The 19691-nt window shown below is 46.5% G+C and overlaps 1 protein-coding gene across 10 annotated transcripts in view; it reads left to right on the top strand.

Moving 5' to 3' along the window:
• Nucleotides 1-555: 555 nt before the first annotated feature.
• The window catches only part of CTPS1 (CTP synthase 1), a 30618-nt gene continuing 11482 nt past the window's right edge, over nucleotides 556-19691 (top strand). For 3 of the 10 annotated variants that reach the window (XR_003433296.1, XM_027108937.1, XM_027108936.1), the window contains exons 1-9: nucleotides 568-690; nucleotides 4008-4186; nucleotides 6123-6293; nucleotides 9029-9129; nucleotides 9901-10017; nucleotides 12704-12787; nucleotides 13269-13349; nucleotides 16725-16876; nucleotides 17977-18109. Coding sequence is in view for 9 of the 10 variants with exons in the window: in XM_027108937.1 (XP_026964738.1) it covers nucleotides 596-690; nucleotides 4008-4186; nucleotides 6123-6293; nucleotides 9029-9129; nucleotides 9901-10017; nucleotides 12704-12787; nucleotides 13269-13349; nucleotides 16725-16876; nucleotides 17977-18109 (1113 nt within the window). In the remaining variant the exon portion in view is untranslated. The other 7 variants (XM_027108933.1, XM_027108930.1, XM_027108931.1 and 4 more) reach the window with 6 other exon arrangements.

Below are 19691 nucleotides of genomic sequence, written 5' to 3'. Positions count from 1 at the left end.
TAATAGAGGCGGAGAGTGACACTGTCGGCATCCCTTGGTTCAGAGGGCGCCGCGTGAGAGAGAGAGATGGGTTGGGGTCGCACCACCTTGCCCACAAGGTCGGACGGTTCAGGGACACGGTGTGATGGATCTCGCCTCTCCTAGAAGGCCTTTGCGTGGTGGGGGTGGGGGCTGGAGCCAGGCGATGGATTTGCCAGGTGTGAGTCAAAACATGGTCTCCTCCCTCTCAAAAGAGGAAGCCTGAACCACTGGCTGTGACAAAGGCTACAAGGAAAAGACGCCATGACCTGCCCCGTCTCGTACCTCTTGCGTCTGCCGGGCGACAGCAGCGCTGGGAAATTGATCCGGAGAAGCAGGCAGCACTACTAGCAAAGCGCGCCGGCCTAGCGCCGGCGCACTCCGGACCCTGAGTCCCGCGCACCCAGGTCCCGCCCTGGGGCGGGCCCGCGCCCCCCCCCCCACCCCCCCCCCCCCCGCGCGCCCCCCCCCCCCCCCCCCCCCCGGGGGGGGCCGCCCCCCCCCCCCCCCCCCCCCCCCCCCCCGCCTCTGCGTGCGCACCGCCTAGAGCCCGCCTCCGTGAAAGACTGCCCGGCGCATGCGGTCGGGCTGGTGCACTGGCTGCCGGGGGCTCAGCGTGAGCGTCGCCCTCTCAGCTCTTAAGCCAACGGCAGGATTTAAAGCCGGCCTCAGGTAGGTTGACTCCAGGGATCCCGCGGGAGCTGTTCTCCCGTGCAGGAGTCGGAGACAGAAGCAGAGCCCGGCGCGGGACAGCACCACCGCCGGTGACAGACACAGCTCCCACCAATCAGGGGTGAGGTGGCCCGCCGGCTTGCCCAATGGGCTGCGTGCCTAAAGGGAGTGGGGCGGGCGGCCAGGCCGGCGAGGAGCCGGCTCCCGCGCACGGGGCCGCGTGGCCGGGCGCCGCCGGGGAGACCGGCCGCGGGGGGCGTGGGGCGGCGGGGGAAGGCCGCGGGTCCCGGGCTGCGGGTCCCGGCAGCGCCCATTTCAGCGCGGCCTGGCTCGCCTGACCAGGGTGCCAGGGTGGCTTGTGGGACGGAGAGGGCCGTAGAGGCTCGGGAGCCCCCTCTGCCCAGCCAGCCCCAAGCGGCTCGGCGGTCGCCGCTCCATTCGGACTGCCGCGGCCCTCGCCCTCCGGCCCTAAGGCACGGCCTTAGCTTCGTTAGAGGGGGATCAAGGTCCGAGCCACGCCCGCCGCGGTGGGGGATGGGCTCGGCGGCCTGGCTGCGGCCCCCTCCGGCGCGCCCGGACTTCGGCGGGCGGAGGGGGCCTGGGAGCTCGCGGAGCCGGACGGCCTCCAGGTGCTGGGGAAAGGTCGGCTTCGGCCCCACAGCTGGCCTCCTTACTTACCGGCTGCCCAGAACGAAGATGCTGCATTTTAAAGAAGTTCACTACGTGTGCGTGGCGCACTTACGTCCACACTCATTATAATTTTGAATCCTCAGCAGTCCTGTGACACAGGCGATGCGGAGATTCTCAACCCCGTTTAACGGATGTGAGGACTTGGGCTTCAGGCGGCTTCTGTGACTTGACAGGTCCCAGTACACAAGTGGTGGAGCTGGAACTGGATCTCGGCATTTAATAACAACATCTTTGTTGTTGTGTCATCTTTGATGAATTCCTTTGATGCATCTTGATTTCTGTTACTTTTGTGCTTGAAAACCTTCCCATGTCTCTCATCACCTTCAGACTAAAGTTCAGATTGAGCACTCAAGTTGCCCCATGATTTGGACCCTTGCCTAAATTTCCTATTTATTTCCCACCATCTCCCCCTCACCCCCTCACCCCCAGTGTCTTTCCTTGGCCCTCCCTCTGTGTTCTGTAGATAGCTGTACCTTCCTGTCCACGCTGTTCCCTTTCCCTTAAAGGCCGTTGCAAGTCTCAGGTAAACACAGCAGCAGCCATCTGGTTCCTCTCCTCCCTTCACTCCTCTCACCTTTCTCTGATGGGCCATGGTCCTTACCCTGGTCTTGCTGCTGAAAGCTTTCTGCTCTCCTTTTCCATTTATACCTGTCACACATCATCCCTCTGCTTCCTACCATCACTGGATTACTCATTTATTTGTAAATGTTCTGTCTCTCTAAATGGACTGCAGCTTGAGCTGTGGGCCCAAATCTGAGTAATTTTTGTAGTCCCCGAAGTGTCTAGCACAGTAGCACTTACCTACAGGGTAGTCCATACATGGGGGTGACTGGGTCCCATCAGCCTCTCCTGCCTGGCCTCTTGAGTACATTAGAATATTTATTGCAGGGCACTGTGGGGGACTGCAGGCATCTCCCCTAAAGAGAGGTGTTGTCTTCTTAGAGTAAAATTGGGGCCAATCAAATGCAAATGGATGAGATGAATCTTCTATAGAAGTAACCCACTCTATAACCCACGCAGGATGGCTGAGGAATTTCTGGAACATCCAAAATTTAGTCAGTGAGTCCAGGGTATAGTCTCAGGGATATGCCTGGTTAGGATGTCTCTAAAATGTAGCCAGGTCTGATGTTCACATGTCAGTAAGGCACTGTTCAGCTGTGAAGTGACAGAGCAGTGTTTCCCCCAAATATTAGGGACTTGGGGTCAAACAAGTTTAGGGAAACTGCTGACTGTATATCCCTTTTGGGAGATCACAGTGCACATTAGCTTATTAAAGGCTCCCAGAGGTCTTGCATTAAAGAAACCAGTTGACTGTTTAACCAGCATTTCTCTGATTTATCTGTCCATAGAGCCCTTTTTGGGTATCCCACGTGCATTTTGACGAAACCGAGGAGCATGCTTTTGGGAGTGCTGCAACAGAATAGCAAGAGCAGGACGTGGTTGGGTCTTTTCCGTGCTGTCTGAGGGGGGAAGACATTCTGAGCGTTCTCATCTCTTTGCCAAGTATGTTTATTCCTGCCTTGGGGAGGAGCAGAGCGGAGCAGGGAGGTGGAATGCTTCAAGCAGAACTGCCCAGTTTCCTTGTTCCCTTCTTAGCTTATTTTTATTATAATTTGGCTTCACAAGAAGTGTTCCCAGAGGAGGAAAATGTCCCAGACCATATGCCAAAGCAAGCATTCTCTTCTCCTTGTGATTGTGTTTCTCATTTTGATCACATTCGGGTGTACTGACCAAATGCTATTTCTGAGCCTCCAAAGCCGGGGCCAGTGATCGATTCTCCCTGGCGAGCCTGTCGCTGTCTGTCTGCTCACCTCTTGCCCCTGCTGTTCTTGCGTCCATCCGTCTCTTTTATCTCTCATGAAGTCTGTTTCTTCCATTCCCTGCCACAACTGTCCGGCTCTTAGGGTTTAATTTAATCTCCCCTCTCCTTGAGTCCTCTGCCCATTATGTGCTCAGACTGGTTTATTGTCGGATGTCTGTTTCCTCCAATATATATAGTCTCTCTTCATGGCATACCTGGGAGAGATTGCTGGCAAGGAGCAAGTTATTACATTTCAGAAGAGAGTTACCTTTAATTAAAAGACCTTTAGTTTTAACTGCTACTCCTTTTAAATGTTGAAGTTCTTTTATGCGGTCTTCTATAACCTAGAGGAGCTGTGTGTTCTTGGTGATAAATTTTAGTTTAGCCAAAGACATTATCTCTTTCATGGGGAATTGGAGTGCTCATCCAAGATTGAAATTCTTTTCTCCATGTAGGGAAAATAATGAAGCACCTGCCTGACAACGCAGTGTCTGGCGGCAGTGTCAGCCAGCATTGGGGGCATAATGTTCTATCAACAGAGCTGGCTTTTTTTTTTAATTATGTTGGCTCTCAAGGTTGTTAGCTGTCAAAGTTTTAAACAAAAGCTGCATTATTTAATTAGAAGTTGTTTTTCAAGTCATACTTGACTAAAGCCATTGAGTGATCCAAGAAACATTTGTTAGGATCCCATATAACAACCTTCCAAAGTCATGTGACAGATAGGGAAACCGAGGCTCCTAGAGGCTTCATGGCTGGTAAGTGGCAGGGCCAGGATTTGAACCCAGATCAGTTTGATTTGTTGAGGTATGTTTTTTCTTTTTCCCAGGTCAACAAGTAAAATGAAGTACATTCTAGTTACTGGTGGTGTCATATCAGGAATTGGAAAAGGAATCATCGCCAGCAGTGTGGGCACAATACTCAAGTCGTGTGGTTTACATGTAACCTCCATTAAAATTGACCCGTATATTAACATTGATGCAGGAACATTCTCTCCTTATGAGCATGGTAAGCAAAATGTATTTCTTTTTTCTTGTTTAAAAATAATTATGTAATATGTGAGAGAAAATGTCAGCCCCTGGAAATTGTGTGTATTTTGCATTCCATGACCTCCACTTCCTGCCTTCTGAGAGGGGTCCTTAGCATAGCAGAGTGATGCTTTTCTCAGTTGGACAGAGAAGAAGCAGAAATCTTAATAGGCAATGGAGTGAATAGAGTTCAGTGGTTTCTGTAATAGGAATGATATTTTAGGTAGCTGAATGAAAGTTTGTCTCTTCTCTTGAAGAAAGATATCTGGTGACACAGTAACTTTCTTCAGATATTTGAGAAGAGGGATTATGTTTATACTTTGTGGCCCCAATCTTTAGGAATAGGATGGGTGGATAGAAGTTGTAAGGCCATGGATTTTGGCCCAGTGTAAGATCTTTATAATAGTAAGTGCTCTCCAAAAGTGGGGTGAAGATTTTGTGAGTTCCCTTTGCTAGAGGTGTTCAGACAGAGGCCAAAGGACCACTTGTAGGAATTCAGGCAACGGATAGATGTTGGATTTCGATGATCTGTATGCTTGAGATTCTATTTTGCTAACAGAGTTTGGATAGTAAAAACAAGCATCCTTCGATGCTTGAGTGAAAAGGAGAAACCGTTAAGGTAGGGTAGGAAAACAGCACTATACTTCTTTGTTATTGCTGATTACTACCAACTGTGTGATGAGTAACTGTCTGAATCGCCTAAGAGTAATTTCTTAAAATTGGGGGTAGATGTACTATTGAGACATGTTAAAAAATACTTCTCAAGTATTTATTTATTTGTTTGTTTGTTTGTTTCTTTATTTTTGGCTGTGTTGGGTCCTCGTTGCTGTGCACAGGCTTCCTCTAGTTGCAGTGAGCAGGGGCTACTCTTCGTTGCGGTGCGCGGGCTTCTCGTGGTGGCTTCCCTTGTTGCAGAGCACAGGCTCTAGGTGCGCGGGCTTCAGTAGTTGTGGCACGTGGGCTCAGTAGCTATGGTTCGTGGGCTGTAGAGCTCAGGCTCAGCAGTTGTGGCGCACGGGCTTAGTTGCTCCGCGGCATGTGGGATCTTCCTGGACCAGGGCTCGAACCCGCATCCCCTGCCTTGGCAGGCGGATTCTTAACCACTGCGCCACCAGGGAAGTCCCTCAAGTTTTTAAATTGTTTTCATACTCCTACTTTCTAATGTGAAGTAAAAATCTATGAGTGTCATCAGAGCAAAAATCTTTATGTAATAAACAGTGTCAGGAAGGATGGAAAAAATTGGAGCAATATTTCGGCATTCCTGAGAGCAGAGGATGAGGGAAAAACAAGACCATTTTTACTTTCCTATTTTGGGGCTTGTCTCCCATTGTGATGGTAGGAAGGCCCCGTTTGGGGCAGAATTTCTAGAATGACATTTCGAGGAATGATTGTTAAACAAAGGAATAGGAGGAAACTTGAGCAATTTCACACCTTTGTTTTGGACTAAAGTGTGGCCCAAAAGCCGATTTTTATAATCAACACGACTGTAACATATATACCTTGTTTAAGTTTTTGGATCAAATCCTACTTTTATCACATTCAAACCTTTCTCTGCTCAGGTAGGAGACTTGAGACAAAAGTTCTTTTTCTTTAGGTGGCGGATGCCATACCATGTGAAGTTCCCTGTGTCTTGCTTGGCTGTAGTTTCCTTCTGTTCATTCCATGCTGTTTCATGACAGAATCTTCTAATTCAGACTGAGTTTGGCGATAAACTGGAAGTATGGACTTAACCTTTTGCAGAATGATTGGCGATTTTTCTTTCTTGTCATATTTACTTTTCTGGAAATAAATTTCCCTGCTTCCTGTCAAGTTAGTGCAGACTTTGTTCTTTTCAGGTGTTTATATTTGGGAACTCAAGTTGTGCCATGGTATTTGTATCTTTCATGCACCCTAACCATTATCACTGTTCACTGCAGGTGAGGTTTTTGTGCTGGATGATGGTGGGGAAGTAGACCTTGACCTGGGTAACTATGAACGTTTCCTTGACATCCGCCTCACCAAGGACAATAATCTGACTACTGGAAAGATCTATCAGTACGTCATTAACAAGGAACGCAAAGGAGATTACTTGGGGAAAACCGTCCAAGGTAATACTGGATTTGCCTTCAAGGTTTAAAAGTCTTAGCCAGTTTAATTTCTTTTGTGTATAAAAATGTGCCTTTTATGCAATTTCATCATGAAAGTATCAAGGTATTGTTACTGAACCATGTCTTCAGTTGAAAATTCAGAGTTGCATGGCTGTTTACTCAAAAAGTAACTTGAGTAGGCTCCCGCCTCTCTGTGAATGGCATTGAAGCTGACAGTCCAGCTTCATGATTTGGGTAATGAGACAGGCGTTAATACCCGTGGATGAAGATGGCCTGGAGCCTCAAGTGTGTGTTGTTGAGGTTTGTTGAGTCTGTTTGGAACTCCGTGGTACCTGTGCATGTGACCAGGTGTACATTTTCTCCTCCTTAGTCACCCACCAGCAACTGATAAGCCAGTTGCCTGTGAAACCCTTGACCCGCCTAAGGGCAGCGTGGCAGGTAAGGGCACAGTCACCATCATGTGGAGTGGCTGCACCATCGAAAGCAATACTTCGTTCGTGCAGTTCTCCTTTTTCAGCATTTATACATTTGCTTAGTATGAATTGTACTGATAAGAGTGGCATGACGCATTTTCGTCTGTCTCTCGAGAAAGTCAGGTGACCTGACCTTCAGCTTTCCTCTGGCAGGAATGTTCATCCCTCTGAATGAGGCTTTTTTGGTTTTAGTTTCTGTTGTTTTTCCACAGTGATGAGTGTGAAGTGATGACAGCAGCTAGGTGAGGGCAGTCAGCCAGACGGTGTATGTTGTGCATCTGGGACGTTCTGTGTATAGACAGGGAGAAGGAAATGGACTCCCATTGTGTCCATTGGCCTTTGGGCTGGTCATGGGTTAGAGGGAGTCTGAGAAGCAGGTCTCTGGGTCCTCCTGAGCTTTCACCAGTGCAGCGTCTGTCTGTCTGCTGGGTGGAGGTTTTGCACAGCGATCATTTGAGGCTAGCGCTGCTTTTCAGAAGTGGGTGTTGGAAGGCCACAGGTCTAGTATGATGGCATAAGTCCAGATTTGGGGGCTTGCTGAAGAGTGGCTCTCATCTGAGTTATGAGAATAAATCTGCTTTTGACTTTGGACTTTACTGGACTGAAGGCTGAGGGTCACGCTGACAGCTATCTCTCCCCTGGGGCCACCCTGGCCGGATTCTGGGCTAGGGGGTCATGTGTAGGTCTTAGCTCTGCCACTTAACCAGCTTTGTGAACATGGGCAGATTACTTCCCCTCTTTGAGGTCTAATTTCCTTTTCTGTGAAATGGGGATAATAACAGTACCTACCTATCCGGGTTGCTGGGAGAATTAAAGGAGCTCAGTCAGTCGAGTATTTCTCTTGAGTTCTCAACACAGAACGGGATCAATTAGGAGTTGCAGTGATCTTGATCATACAGTTTGCTGTTCTAGGCCTCTAGTGTATTAATTCATTTATTCACTCATCAGCGATTTCTTGAGTGCCCAGTGTGGTCAGACCTTTGCTGATACTGGGAGTGCATGATGAACAAGCCCAGTGAGGCTGTTGTCCTCATGGAGGTTACCTTCTGGGAGAGAAAAAAACAAACTGGTGAAGTGAGTTGTCTGATAGGAGCTGAGAAGGAACTAAATAGAGTGAGGAGAGAGAGAGAGAGAGAGAGAGAGGTGTGGAAGGCAGTCTGGACAGGTGGTCAGGGAAAGCCTCCAAGAGAGGGCGTTTGAGCTGGGAGGCCAGCCCTGGGAAGAGCAGAAGGGGTGCTCGGCGCGGACCCAGGGCCCCGGCTGCAAGGGGGCTGGTCAGGGACCAGGAGGGAGACTTCCTGCACTGAGACCAAGGGGCAGGTGGGAGAGGTGGGCTGCAGCCAGGTTCCACGGGGCCCCCTGAAGGGCCACGGCATAGAGGTTGCATTTTACTCAGAGCCGTGGGAGGCCATTCGGGAGTTTAAGCCTGGGAGTGGTGAACTCTGAGTTGCATTTTAAAAGACCACTTTGGCTGCTGTGCGTGGAATAGGTAATATCCTGTGCTTGAGGCACTGCCGGTTCTGTACATAGCAAGTTAAACAGCAGTCTCTGCCCCTTAGGAGCTGGCCTTCTGAGCCCCACGACTGTGGTCTAAAAAGAGCTGAGCCATGGCTGGGGTTCATGAGCACCGTCACGCAGGGGCTCTGCTCAGCATCTCCCCAGTGCTCTGTCGCTACATTTCCATGACTTCAGGAAGTAGAAGCTCTTACCTCCAGTTAACGGATAGGGAGATCGAACTTATGAATAGTTAGGTAATTTGCCCAAAACCCACACCTGACGAGTGGTGGAACTGAGACTTGAATCCAGGCGTTCTGGCCCTGGATGCTGTGCTCCCGACCACTGCTGCACTTCCCTGTCTCTGCAGTAGATTATCTACCCTTGGGTAAGCTGGAAATGTAATGGAACAGGGTCCTGGTGCTCCCTTGTCCTTGAAAAAGGGTGTGATATGCTCCCCCCCCGCCCCGCCCCAGCTGTAAGCAGTAGGAGTGGCCAGGGTAGATTCTGCTTTGAGGCCACTGCTCTGGGGTGGCTCAGGTCACCCCTCGAGTCCTTACTCTCCTGTGGGGCTTCTAGTCACAACCAGGAAATCTGGAAGGGAGGCCGGGGGTAGTGTGATTTGTTAAGAGCATTTGGGTCTCGAAAATACTGTTACGGCCCACTGCTACTCTGCAGTTTGTTGTCACAGAGGGTGTGTCTGCCTCAATTGATGCGGATGGGACGGGATGGGACGTGTAGGTCACGTATGTCCTTTCTCTTCCTCAGTCGTCCCGCACATCACAGATGCAATCCAGGAGTGGGTAATGAGACAGGCGTTAATACCCGTGGATGAAGATGGCCTGGAGCCTCAAGTGTGTGTTATTGAGGTTTGTTGAGTCTGTTTGCAACTCCGTGGTACCTGCGCATGTGACCAGATGTACATTTTCTCCTCCTTAGTCACCCACCAGCAACTGATAAGCCAGTTGCCTGTGAACCCCTTGACCCTCCTAAGGGCAGCGTGGCAGGTAAGGGCACAGTCACCATCACGTGAAGTGGCTGCACCATCGAAAGCAATACTTCGTTCACGCAGTTCCTAAGAGTGGCATGACGCATTCTCGTCTGTCGCTTGAGAAAGTCAGGTGACCCGACCTTCAGCTTTCCTCTGGCAGGAATGTTCATCCCTCTGAATGAGCCTGTTTTGGTTTTAGTTTCTGTACTCCTGCTTTGCTGATCCTAGCTGTTGGATCTCCGTGTTCCTGTGAAAACAGGAGACTCAAAAGTTCCAGCAGTTGGTTTATAACTGCTTTTTAATATAGAAGTTATTTATGGCTAAGTAGATAAGATTTTGATTTCTTTGCTTTGTGACTCTTCATACAAATAAAATTCCTAGTGTGTCTTTCACCTGACTGTTTTCTTGAAATGATGTGGAAAGATCCATGATAACCTTGGGGAATGTTGAACCTATCATAAAAAGTAATCTTTTAGCACAAAGAAAAACGTCCAGTGTCAGTATGTTAAATGACATTTTATAGGCCCAGGGAGTCTGCGTTACAGTGTTACTGATCATTGAATTGAGATGACAGAGTATGGTTGTTAGACACCTGAACCACAAAAGGAAGGTTTAGTGCTTAACCTCTAAATTAACTTTGTTCTTCTAGCTTGGTGGGACAGTAGGAGATATAGAAAGCATGCCCTTTATTGAGGCCTTCCGTCAATTCCAGTTCAAGGTCAAAAGAGAGAACTTCTGTAACATTCATGTCAGTCTAGTTCCTCAGGTAAGGCATTCAGAGCTTTACTTTGGGGGATGGAGAGGAGGGAGGAGAGGATGGTTTTCATTCCTTATCTGTTTCAAATATTTGAGGTGCAGGAAGCAGGGAATAAAACACTTCTTTGTGAATTTTAAATTATTATAATCATACTTTTTGAAAAGATCAAATGGAAACCACTTGGAAAACTAATCAGGGAAATTACAGTTAAAGACAGTGGGTTGCATGTGTCCATTTGTCTTTACTACGTGATGAAACTCCACTACAACTGGAGTAGAGGGAATTTCTTTTTAAGGCAAAAATTCACAAAGATAAAATACTCTGAATGGAGTCAGTAGTGACAAAAATTAGGCAGGCAGAAAGCAGATGGCCATGTAGAAATGGACTGAGCAGACCTGGGAGAGCTGGATTCTAAGCCTGCAGCGGAGAAAGCAGGGAAGCAACCCTGCTTGCCCTGCAGAACCCCAAAGACTCAGGAATGGGCAGCACCGGGCACCTCTGGGGCTGGGGGTGGGACTCGTTATAACTGCCGTTTCAGAAGCACTTAGACCCTGGCATCCCCTTCCCTGTTATGCACAATTGGGCATCAGTCCCTCTCCCATCTTGGCAGAGAATGTAGGCTTTCTCTGGATGAGCAGGCACTAGGGACAGTGTGATTTCTGCTACTTGATTTGCAGAATCATCACAGCCAGGCAGGGACCGTCTACGTAGGAGATTGTAAGATTCTTCTTGGGGTATGCAACTAACCCAGGAGAAAACACACTGCCCTCAGAGGCTCCTCAGTGAAAACAGACCAGCCAGATTCCCGCAGTGAGGACCCTGGTGGACAAGGTCGCCCACTCAGAGAACTTCGGTTAGCTTTTAGAGTGAGCCGGCAGCTGGCGATCACCAGACATTTGGAGAAAGCATTTAGCGTGCAAGAGACCAGAACAGAAAAAACAGAGGAAATTGAGGCTCTGCAGGGAGTAGGAAAAGGAAACCTTAGAAAAAGAAAACAAAGCAACATATCAGTAGTATCCTCAGAATTAAGAGGAGGTAAACTGCATCTGTTACACGAGAGCTGGGTACCTTAAGAAGAGAACATTCAGAGGATAGATAAGAATTCTTGGGAATTACAAATTGGATAGCAGGAGTGAAAAAGAAGTTTAAGGAAATACCCAGGAAGTAGAGAAGAAAGGTCAAGAGAGAGAAAATAGGAGAGAAAAGGCAAGAGAATTAGAGGCTGGTCTAGGAGTTCTGATCCAAAAATGGGATTTTCAAAAAAATAATAGAAATGGAGAGGGAAGTGTGATGTGAACCAGAGGTCAACAGACAGGCCAAATCAGCCCACCCTCTGTTTTTGAAAATAAAACAGCTATGCCCATTTGTATTAAAACATTAATAAGAACCTACTGTATAGCACAGGGAACTCTACTCAATACTCTGACCTATATGGGAAAAGAATCTAAAAAAGAGTGGATATATATGTATATATGTATAACTGTTTCACTTTGCTGTACAGCAGAAACTAACAACATTATAAATCAACTATACTCCAGTAAAAATTAATTTAAAAAAAATCAGAGTTGGGTAGTTGTGACAGAGACTGTGGCCCACAAAACCTAAAATATTTATTGTCTGGCCCTTTATAGAAAAAGTTTTCTGATTCCTGATCTAAATAATTCAAGGAAATTTCCAGATAGGAGTTTCTAGATTGGAAGGGCCCACTGAACGCTCAGCCTATTAAATGAAAAATGACCCCCACCAAGGCACATTGTTGTGAAATTTTGGAATAATGGGGCAGAAATTCTAAAAAGAACTCTAAAGAAAAAAACCAAGAGTCATTATGGCATTAGACTTCAACAGCAATCCCGAAAGCTAAAAGATAGTGAAGCTGTTTCCTTAAAAATTCTTAGGGAAAATGACTTCTAACTTAGAATTCTGTACCCAACAAATGTATCTTTAAGTGTGAGAGGAGAATAAAGAAAATTTAGTACATAGAAAACTCAGCATATCAACAAAACCAAAAAACCAACCAAGGAAAACAAATAATTGGGCCAGAAAGGAAAAGTTATGGCACGTGGTTTTCATTGTACACAGTATGTAAATACTCAAAAGTATGTAAACACTGGAGAGGGATCATGAAATAGGGGTTGCATACACAGGGCAGGGCGTGTAATGGGGGCAGGGGAATGAAAAGAGTGGATTCCTTTCCCAACAGGAAGTCAATAGAAAATGCCTCAAACGAAATGTCAAAGAAGTAGCAGGAAAGCATACTAGGAGGATCATCCAAGAGTGGGAAAGTGAAGGACCTACGGTGTAGCACAGGGAACTGCGTTCAGTATCTTGTAATAACCTATAATGGAAAAGAATCTGAAGAAGATATATATATATATATATATATATATCACTTTGCTGTACACCTGAAACTAACATAACATTGTAAATCAGCTGTACTTCAAATAAAAAGAAAAAGTGAAAGAGTGGCTATCTCTAGGGTTTGGAAAGGGGAAAGGGTAGACAGGGCTGCTACTACTGCTTTTAGGACAAACCGTACAGAACTACTTGACTCTCATATATGCATGTGTAACTTTGACAAAAATAAAAACTAGGTAAATGGTCAAATTATCTATTATAAAAAGAGGTTCGGGGAAAAGTCACAGCTGAAAATTCCTTTTCATAGAGAAATTAACTTTTTTTTCCTTCTGTAACATAGCCAAGTTCAACAGGGGAACAGAAGACTAAACCCACCCAGAACAGTGTTCGGGAACTCAGAGGGCTTGGGCTTTCCCCAGATCTGGTAAGATTTCCTGGTTACCTCGTTTCAGAGTGATCTTATGTGTCTAATTAAGATCACGCCTCCATGGCAGCCAAAACCTTTTCTTGGCCCCCATTTAGTTAGCCGAGCCGATGGTGGGGAAGTAGGGTTAGTGCTGAGTGAACTGGGTTGTGGTTTGCAAAGATTTTCTTACCTGGTGTGTGTGAGGTCCTGTCTTCTCCTCCCAGCCGATCATTCATTCTCCTGTCCCTCCTACCCAAGAACATCGGTTGAGGAAAAGTCCAGTTGGCTCATTAATCTGTCTGTCCTGCCACTCTCTCATGTTTCTCCAACTTGGGATTTAGGAATTTCAGTTTTGAAGACAAGTAACATTTTTGCAGTTTGTGTGCATCGTGCTAGGAGTTAACATTTCCATCCAGCTTGACAATGTGGTGTCTACTTTAATTTCAGCCAGGAGAAAAAACCCAATTTTGTAACCCCTTGTGTCCATCCAAATGTCTAGGTTGTGTGCAGGTGCTCAAATCCTCTCGACACGTCAGTGAAAGAGAAAATATCAATGTTCTGCCATGTTGAACCTGAACAAGTAAGTAGAAATCCCATCTTCACATAACTTATTTTTTGCTGCTAATTATCCTAATGTCTCTTAGCCAGTTTCATGAGCCTTGTTGTTATTTCATAATTTGAGACGGTAGACTGTTCTGTAGAAGAACTGACACCCACCGGCCCTGTGATTCTCCATCACCTTATTTTCTGTGGTTCCCCGAACATCTTTTACCTCTCCTGTCTGTCCCCGCTCCTTGTACTGTTTGCTCCAGCCGTGCGGAGTGGGTGTTCCCCTCTCCCTGTAATAGGCCTGGCAATCTCCTATTCATTTTCATCCTTTGGAGCCCAGCTAGGACACAGTATTGTCTGAGTAGCTTTACCTTCCAAACCTCCTCAAACCTCAGGGTTAATCTTCTCTGAGTGACCTGTGTGTCTCACAGGTCCTGGTGGTAAGCCTGTCATACTGCCCCTTAGTGTGTAAGTGTTCCTGTGTGTCTGTGTGTTCGTCCGTGTTTGTCTCTCCTCATAGACTGAGCTTCTTGAGGGCAAGGATCACTTTATTCAACTTTATATTCCTGTTGCCTGCTGTCTAAGGTGTTGTAGGCCCTAAACATATAGTCTTTTTTGTTACTTGTGCTAATGGAGGTTACCTATGGTACAGGAAATTCAACATTTTGGAACCTGTGATATTTCTAAGTGTGGTGCGTGTAATGGAAATTCCAGTGGTGGTAAGTTGGGATTGTGGCTTTGATCAGGTTTGGCTGAAGGTGAGTAGAAGGGAAGTTGAGGTCAAGGAACGTATGATTAGGTTATGGATGGTTTGTTCTACTGCTAGGTTATTTGAGGATCAGGAGACTAAGCGGGGAGCCCACCTGGCCTAGAGAGGAGTGGATGAGGGAGCAGGGTTAAAATAAGAGAAATCCGGGCTTCCCTGGTGGCGCAGTGGTTGAGGGTCCGCCTGCCGATGCAGGGGACACGGGTTCGTGCCCCGGTACGGGAAGATCCCACATGCCGCGGAGCGGCTAGGCCTGTGAGCCATGGCCGCTGGGCCTGCGCGTCCGGAGCCTGTGCTCTGCAATGGGAGAGGCCACAACAATGAGAGGCTGGCGTACCGCAAAAAAAAAAAAAAAAAAAAAAAAAAAAGATCTAAAATAAGAGAAATCCATTCACAAGGCTTCTAGGAGTATGGGAGAGAATATAAAACAATTAAAGTCATTGCCCTGGCATTAAAGTGAATAGAGCAAGAGGAAAGCCTTTGACTATTAGAAGCAGCTGTTCTCTCCATCTCCACGATGGCTCAAGCTTCAGGGTGTGAGGGTAGCCTGACACCTGAGATCAGTGTTCCTGGACAGGATGCCTGAGCCAGGAGCCCATCAAAGGGATTCTGCTTCGTACTAAGCACATGGAACATCAGAATACTTTCATTGTTATGAAGAGCCTTTTTTCATGCACTTCAGTTATTTTAGATATTTCTGTCCCAGCAAGTGAAGGTAATTCAATTCTATAATAGGATAGGTTATCATTAAAATTAGTTACTATTAAAAAATGTGACAGTTGTTTCTATATTTAAATTGGAACTTCACATCTTTTGCCTGTTTTTAATTGGGTTGCTTATCTCATTGAGTGATAGGAGTTCTTTATATATTCTCAGTGCAAGTCTTTTATCAGATATATGATTTGCACATTTTTTTCTCCCAGCTTGTGGTTTGTCTTTTCATTTTCTTTTGGTTTTATTTGTCTTTTTTTTTTAATTGAAGTATAGTTGATTTATAATGTGCTAATTTCAGGTGTATGTCTTTTCATTTTCTTAATGGTGTCTTTGGGAGCATAAAAGCTTTTACATTTTGATGAACTCCCAATTTATTCATTTTTTTCTTTATAGGTTGTGCTTATGGTATCATATCTAAGAACTCTACTTAACCAAGGTCATGAAGATTTTCTTCTGAAGTTTGATAATTTTAGGGCTTAACACATAGGTCTAGGATTCATTATGAGTTAATTTTTATGGATAGTAACTTTTCAGTAAAATTTGCAATTCATGTTTTTGCATGTATAGATATCTATCTCTTCCAGCTCCATGTGTTGAAAGAACTTTCAATAATATTCTACAATTTTCTTTTTAAAGGTGGTTTTTAGGCTTATTTATCTTTGTGAATTGTGTTTTAAATTTATTTATAGGTATTCATAATTTTTGTTACTATGTGAATGGTGTATTTTTAAAAATTATATTTCCTGATTAAATAAGACCCATATATAGGAAACCCTGCTGACTTCTGCCCATTGATCTCAAGCTTAGCAACCTTACTAAAATTGTTAGTTCTGATTAAAAAAATTTTTTTTTTACTTTTAATTTTTTTGGCTGTGTTGGGTCTTCGTTGCTGTGTGCAAGCTTTCTCCAGTTGCGTCGAGCGGGCTTCTCACTGCGGTGACTTCTCTTGTTGCGGAGCATGGGCTCTAGGCTCGCGGGCTTCAATAGTTGTGGCTCACGGGCTCTAGAGCGCAGGCTCAGTAGTTGTAGCGCACGGGCTTAGTTGCTCTGCGGCATGTGGGATCTTCCTGGACCAGGGCTCAAACCTGTGTCCCCTCCATTGGCAGGCAGATTCTTAACCACTGTGCCACCAGGGAAGCCCCGTTAGTTCTGATTGTTTGCCTGTAAATTCCCGTGGTTTTTACGGGTGAGCAGTTATATTATATGCAATTAGTGGCAATTTTTTCTTATTTTCCAATTCATGTACATTTTTTTCTTATCTAATTGTAATAGCTAATATCTCTAGTACACTGTTGAATAGAAGTAGTGATTAGTGACCAGTTTTGCCTGTTTCAGACTTTAAATATTAAGCATTAATATTAAATATCAAACCAAATGATGTTTGCTGTGGGGTTTTTATATTTTCACATTTTCTCTAACACTCCTAATTTACCAGGAGTTGTTATTATGAATTGGTTTTGAATTTTTATTAAATCTGCTTCCACTGAGGTGATTTTCCCTCCCACTTTAATCTATTCATGTAGTGAATTCCACTGTTAAATGTAAGTGGTGTGGGGTGCAGCATGGGCTTTTGAATTTTTAGAAGCTCTCCCAGGTGATGCCAGTGACAGCCAATTTTGAGAACCATTGTTCTTGGGACAGTTCCTACTTGGACATGAATTTTTTTTTTAACTAATTTGTGGTTTGGTTTATGAAGGTTTTTTTTTTTAAGGATTTTTGCATCCATGTTCATAGGAGATTAGCCACTATGTATTCTGTTCTTCTTGAGTCAGTTTGGTAATTTATATTTTTTAGAAAGTTGTCGTTTTCTTTGTTTTCAAATTTAAAACAGTTATTTTCCCAAGGTCCTAAGAGCTGGTAGGAGTCCGTCAGCCCAGTTAGTTTTTGTTTGTTTTAATGAACTAACCTTTGCTCATTTTTAAACAGGTGATCTGTGTCCACGATGTCTCGTCCATCTACCGAGTCCCCTTGTTGTTAGAAGAGCAGGGGGTTGTAGATTATTTTCTCCGGAGACTTGACCTTCCTATTGAGAGGCAGCCACGGAAAATGCTGATGAAGTGGAAAGAGATGGCTGACAGGTTTGCTTCATAATAAGGGGCTGGGAGTTCGAGCCTTATTTCTTTTTTTTTCGTAGGAGCTCAGGGAATTCAGCTCTTTCTTACTTGTGCTATCAACTCACGCTAGAAAAGGCCTTCATGGTAAGGGGTGTAAAGAAAGGATCTTAGCCCTCATGTAGCTGCATCATGGGTGAGGAAGTCCCAGTAGAGCTGGCCCGGGTCCCGGGTCTCAGGGAGTTCCGATCACACAGCTATCACCCTTGTCTCCCACGCAAACAGGCCTCCTTGCGGTGGGTTGGCACTGGTATCCGAGGCCCACGTGGATGGCGGGATGTGGCCGGAGCACTCCTGGCTGCTCCCAAATATCTGAGCTGTGTTTGGGAACATGCTGCTCACCCCATACTACAAAAGGATCGACAAGGGGGTCCGGTCTTTTCTTCCTGCTGCTGTCAAAGCTCATCAGATTGAGAGCTGTCCCCACTCTGCTTGCCTCCTCGCTCTTGCACAGCACCTCACAGATCTTCACACAGCGCCTCGGAGCACTGGGCGTGTGGTGTCGTAGCTGCCGAGTCAGCTGGATGGCACTAATGAGCATTTGTAGAGGGAGCACGCGTGCTGTTGTTCAGCGATACCTATTTTCATTTTGACATTTTCCCTTTCAGTCTGTGTCCATTTGCTTGTATATCATTATGCAGCCACAAAAATGGCACAGTTTTATTTTTGTGTTACTAATTATACTTTATAATGAAAAATTTTAATGAGTACGGACTCTCGTGTGGATGCCCCATAATTTGACTGTTCCCTTCATCACATTAACTCTTGTGAATTGTCTGTGTTTGTTAATTTTTTAACTTAAAAAAAAAAAAAGAAAACCAAATTTGGAACGGATTTTGAAGCTATCTCTTTGTAACAGGTTCCAAAATCCTACTTTCTTTACAAAGCCTGCCACGTTGATCTGAAAATTGCTTCCTCTTTACTGTGCAGTACATAGAACACAGACAGTAGTTGCTCCTATCATATTTTTCCCAGACATGTTTTTCTTCTCTTTAAAAGGTGATTTTGACCTCACGGGGGTATGTACATTCTGAGTGATTTGGTGTTTCTTGACTTTTGTGTGACAGATATGATCGCCTGCTGGAGACCTGTTCTATTGCCCTCGTGGGCAAATACACCAAGTTCTCAGACTCGTACGCCTCCGTCATTAAAGCTCTGGAGCATTCTGCACTGGCCATAAACCACAAATTGGAAATCAAGGTGAGGAGGTGTCGCACACGTACAGGGAGGCCGTCTCTACTCTCAGGTGCTGCGTGCACACCTGCTTTGTGTTATTGGAGCTTAGAATTTCTTCTTTAGGAGTCAAAAGGATTTGTGGTTGGCTCCTGGCTGGGAGAGGACAGCCGAGCATTTTCAGGAAATAAGAGAAGATGTAGTCAGAGTAGAATCCCAGAGAGTGAATCCTTGGATCTGAACGTCAGGTGACCCTGGGAATGGGGAGTCCTGGTGGCTAAGCGTGCTGCACAGTTGCTGGCACCTGTGCCAGTGTCCCCCCCATGGAGCTGGGAGGTTTCTCAGGAACAAGTGTCCAGTCACCCAGCCGAGGCCGGGAACACGGGCAGCGCCCGGTGAACGGTAGTCACTGTGCTCTGCTCTGGACGTGCCAGGCAGAAGCTGAGCTGCTGGCGTGTCAGGCTGGAGGCAGTGGAGTGTCGAGGTTCAGGGCAGGGGCTCCAGAGCCAGGCGGCCAGGCCTCCGAGGCTGTGTGATGCTGGGCAAGCTGCTTAGCCCTCTTTGGGCCTCAGTTTTCCCATCTTTAAAAAGGGTTGTTGGGCTTCCCTGGTGGCACAGTGGTTGGGAGTCTGCCTGCCGATGCAGGGGACGTGGGTTCGTGCCCCGGTCCGGGAAGATCCCACATGCTGCGGAGTGGCTGGGCCAGTGAGCCAAGGCCGCTGAGCCTGCGCGTCCGGAGCCTGTGCTCCGCAACAGGAGAGGCCACAACAGTGAGAGGTGTGCGTACCGCAAAAAAAAAAAAAAAAAAGGGTTGTCACAGGGCTCTTATGATAAGAATTGAATGAGTTCATATAAAGTGCTTAGAACTGTACCTGGCAGGGAGTAAGTACCATATGTGTCAGCTCTTCCACTTGTCCCTTTATACCTTTTTTCCAGCAAGGTAGCTCCCAGATGGAGCCTATCAGGAAGAGATGGAAATTAGAAGTGAAGCTGGAGCTCAGCGCTGAGGGGTGTTGACTCGGGGGGGAGGGGGCAGAGCTGATGGCCCCGAGCAGCTGCCCTCGCTGTTGGCACTGGGGTTGGCCTCCTACTTTCCAGGGGCTTCTCGGCATGAAAGCGTGGCTTGCTTTATGCTGGTGAACAGGTGCCGAGAGGACGAGCTGTTACATGTGTTTTAAGAATTGTGGGATCTTGTTACCCTGCCCTGACTTACTTTTTTGCTAGTTCTTTCAATCATTCGTTTATTTTATCTCCTTGGAGGTAGCCTGTGCCGATCATGTGTTAGATGGTGGTGGCCGAGAGGGGAATCCGAGTCAGTGAGGTCTCTCAGGTGTGGAGGGAGCAGGCAGAAGAGGGGGCAAACCTGCCCTGGAAGACGTGTGAGGAGGGGCCCGTGGGCAGGTTGGGAAGATGGATAAGGTAGCAGGGAAGGGCATTCCCGACAGCAGGGAGCGCATATCCAAGGACTTGGAGGTGTGGAATGGTTGGGAACTCAGTGGATGGAAAAGTGTGAATTGGAGGGTATCTGGAGACAGGCTGGCGAGGGCCAGGTCATGAATCCCCTCAACTGGGCCACTCCTGGATTTTGCCCTGGGGTTCAGGGAAATCA

Source organism: Aethalodelphis obliquidens, unplaced genomic scaffold (genome assembly GCF_003676395.1).
Source record: "Aethalodelphis obliquidens isolate GAN/ISIS:26980383/991018 unplaced genomic scaffold, ASM367639v1 scaffold9, whole genome shotgun sequence".
Taxonomy (NCBI): Eukaryota; Metazoa; Chordata; class Mammalia; order Artiodactyla; family Delphinidae; genus Aethalodelphis; species Aethalodelphis obliquidens.
The sequence above is the reverse complement of the archived record's forward strand: the minus strand, read 5'-3'. Positions and strand labels throughout refer to the sequence as shown.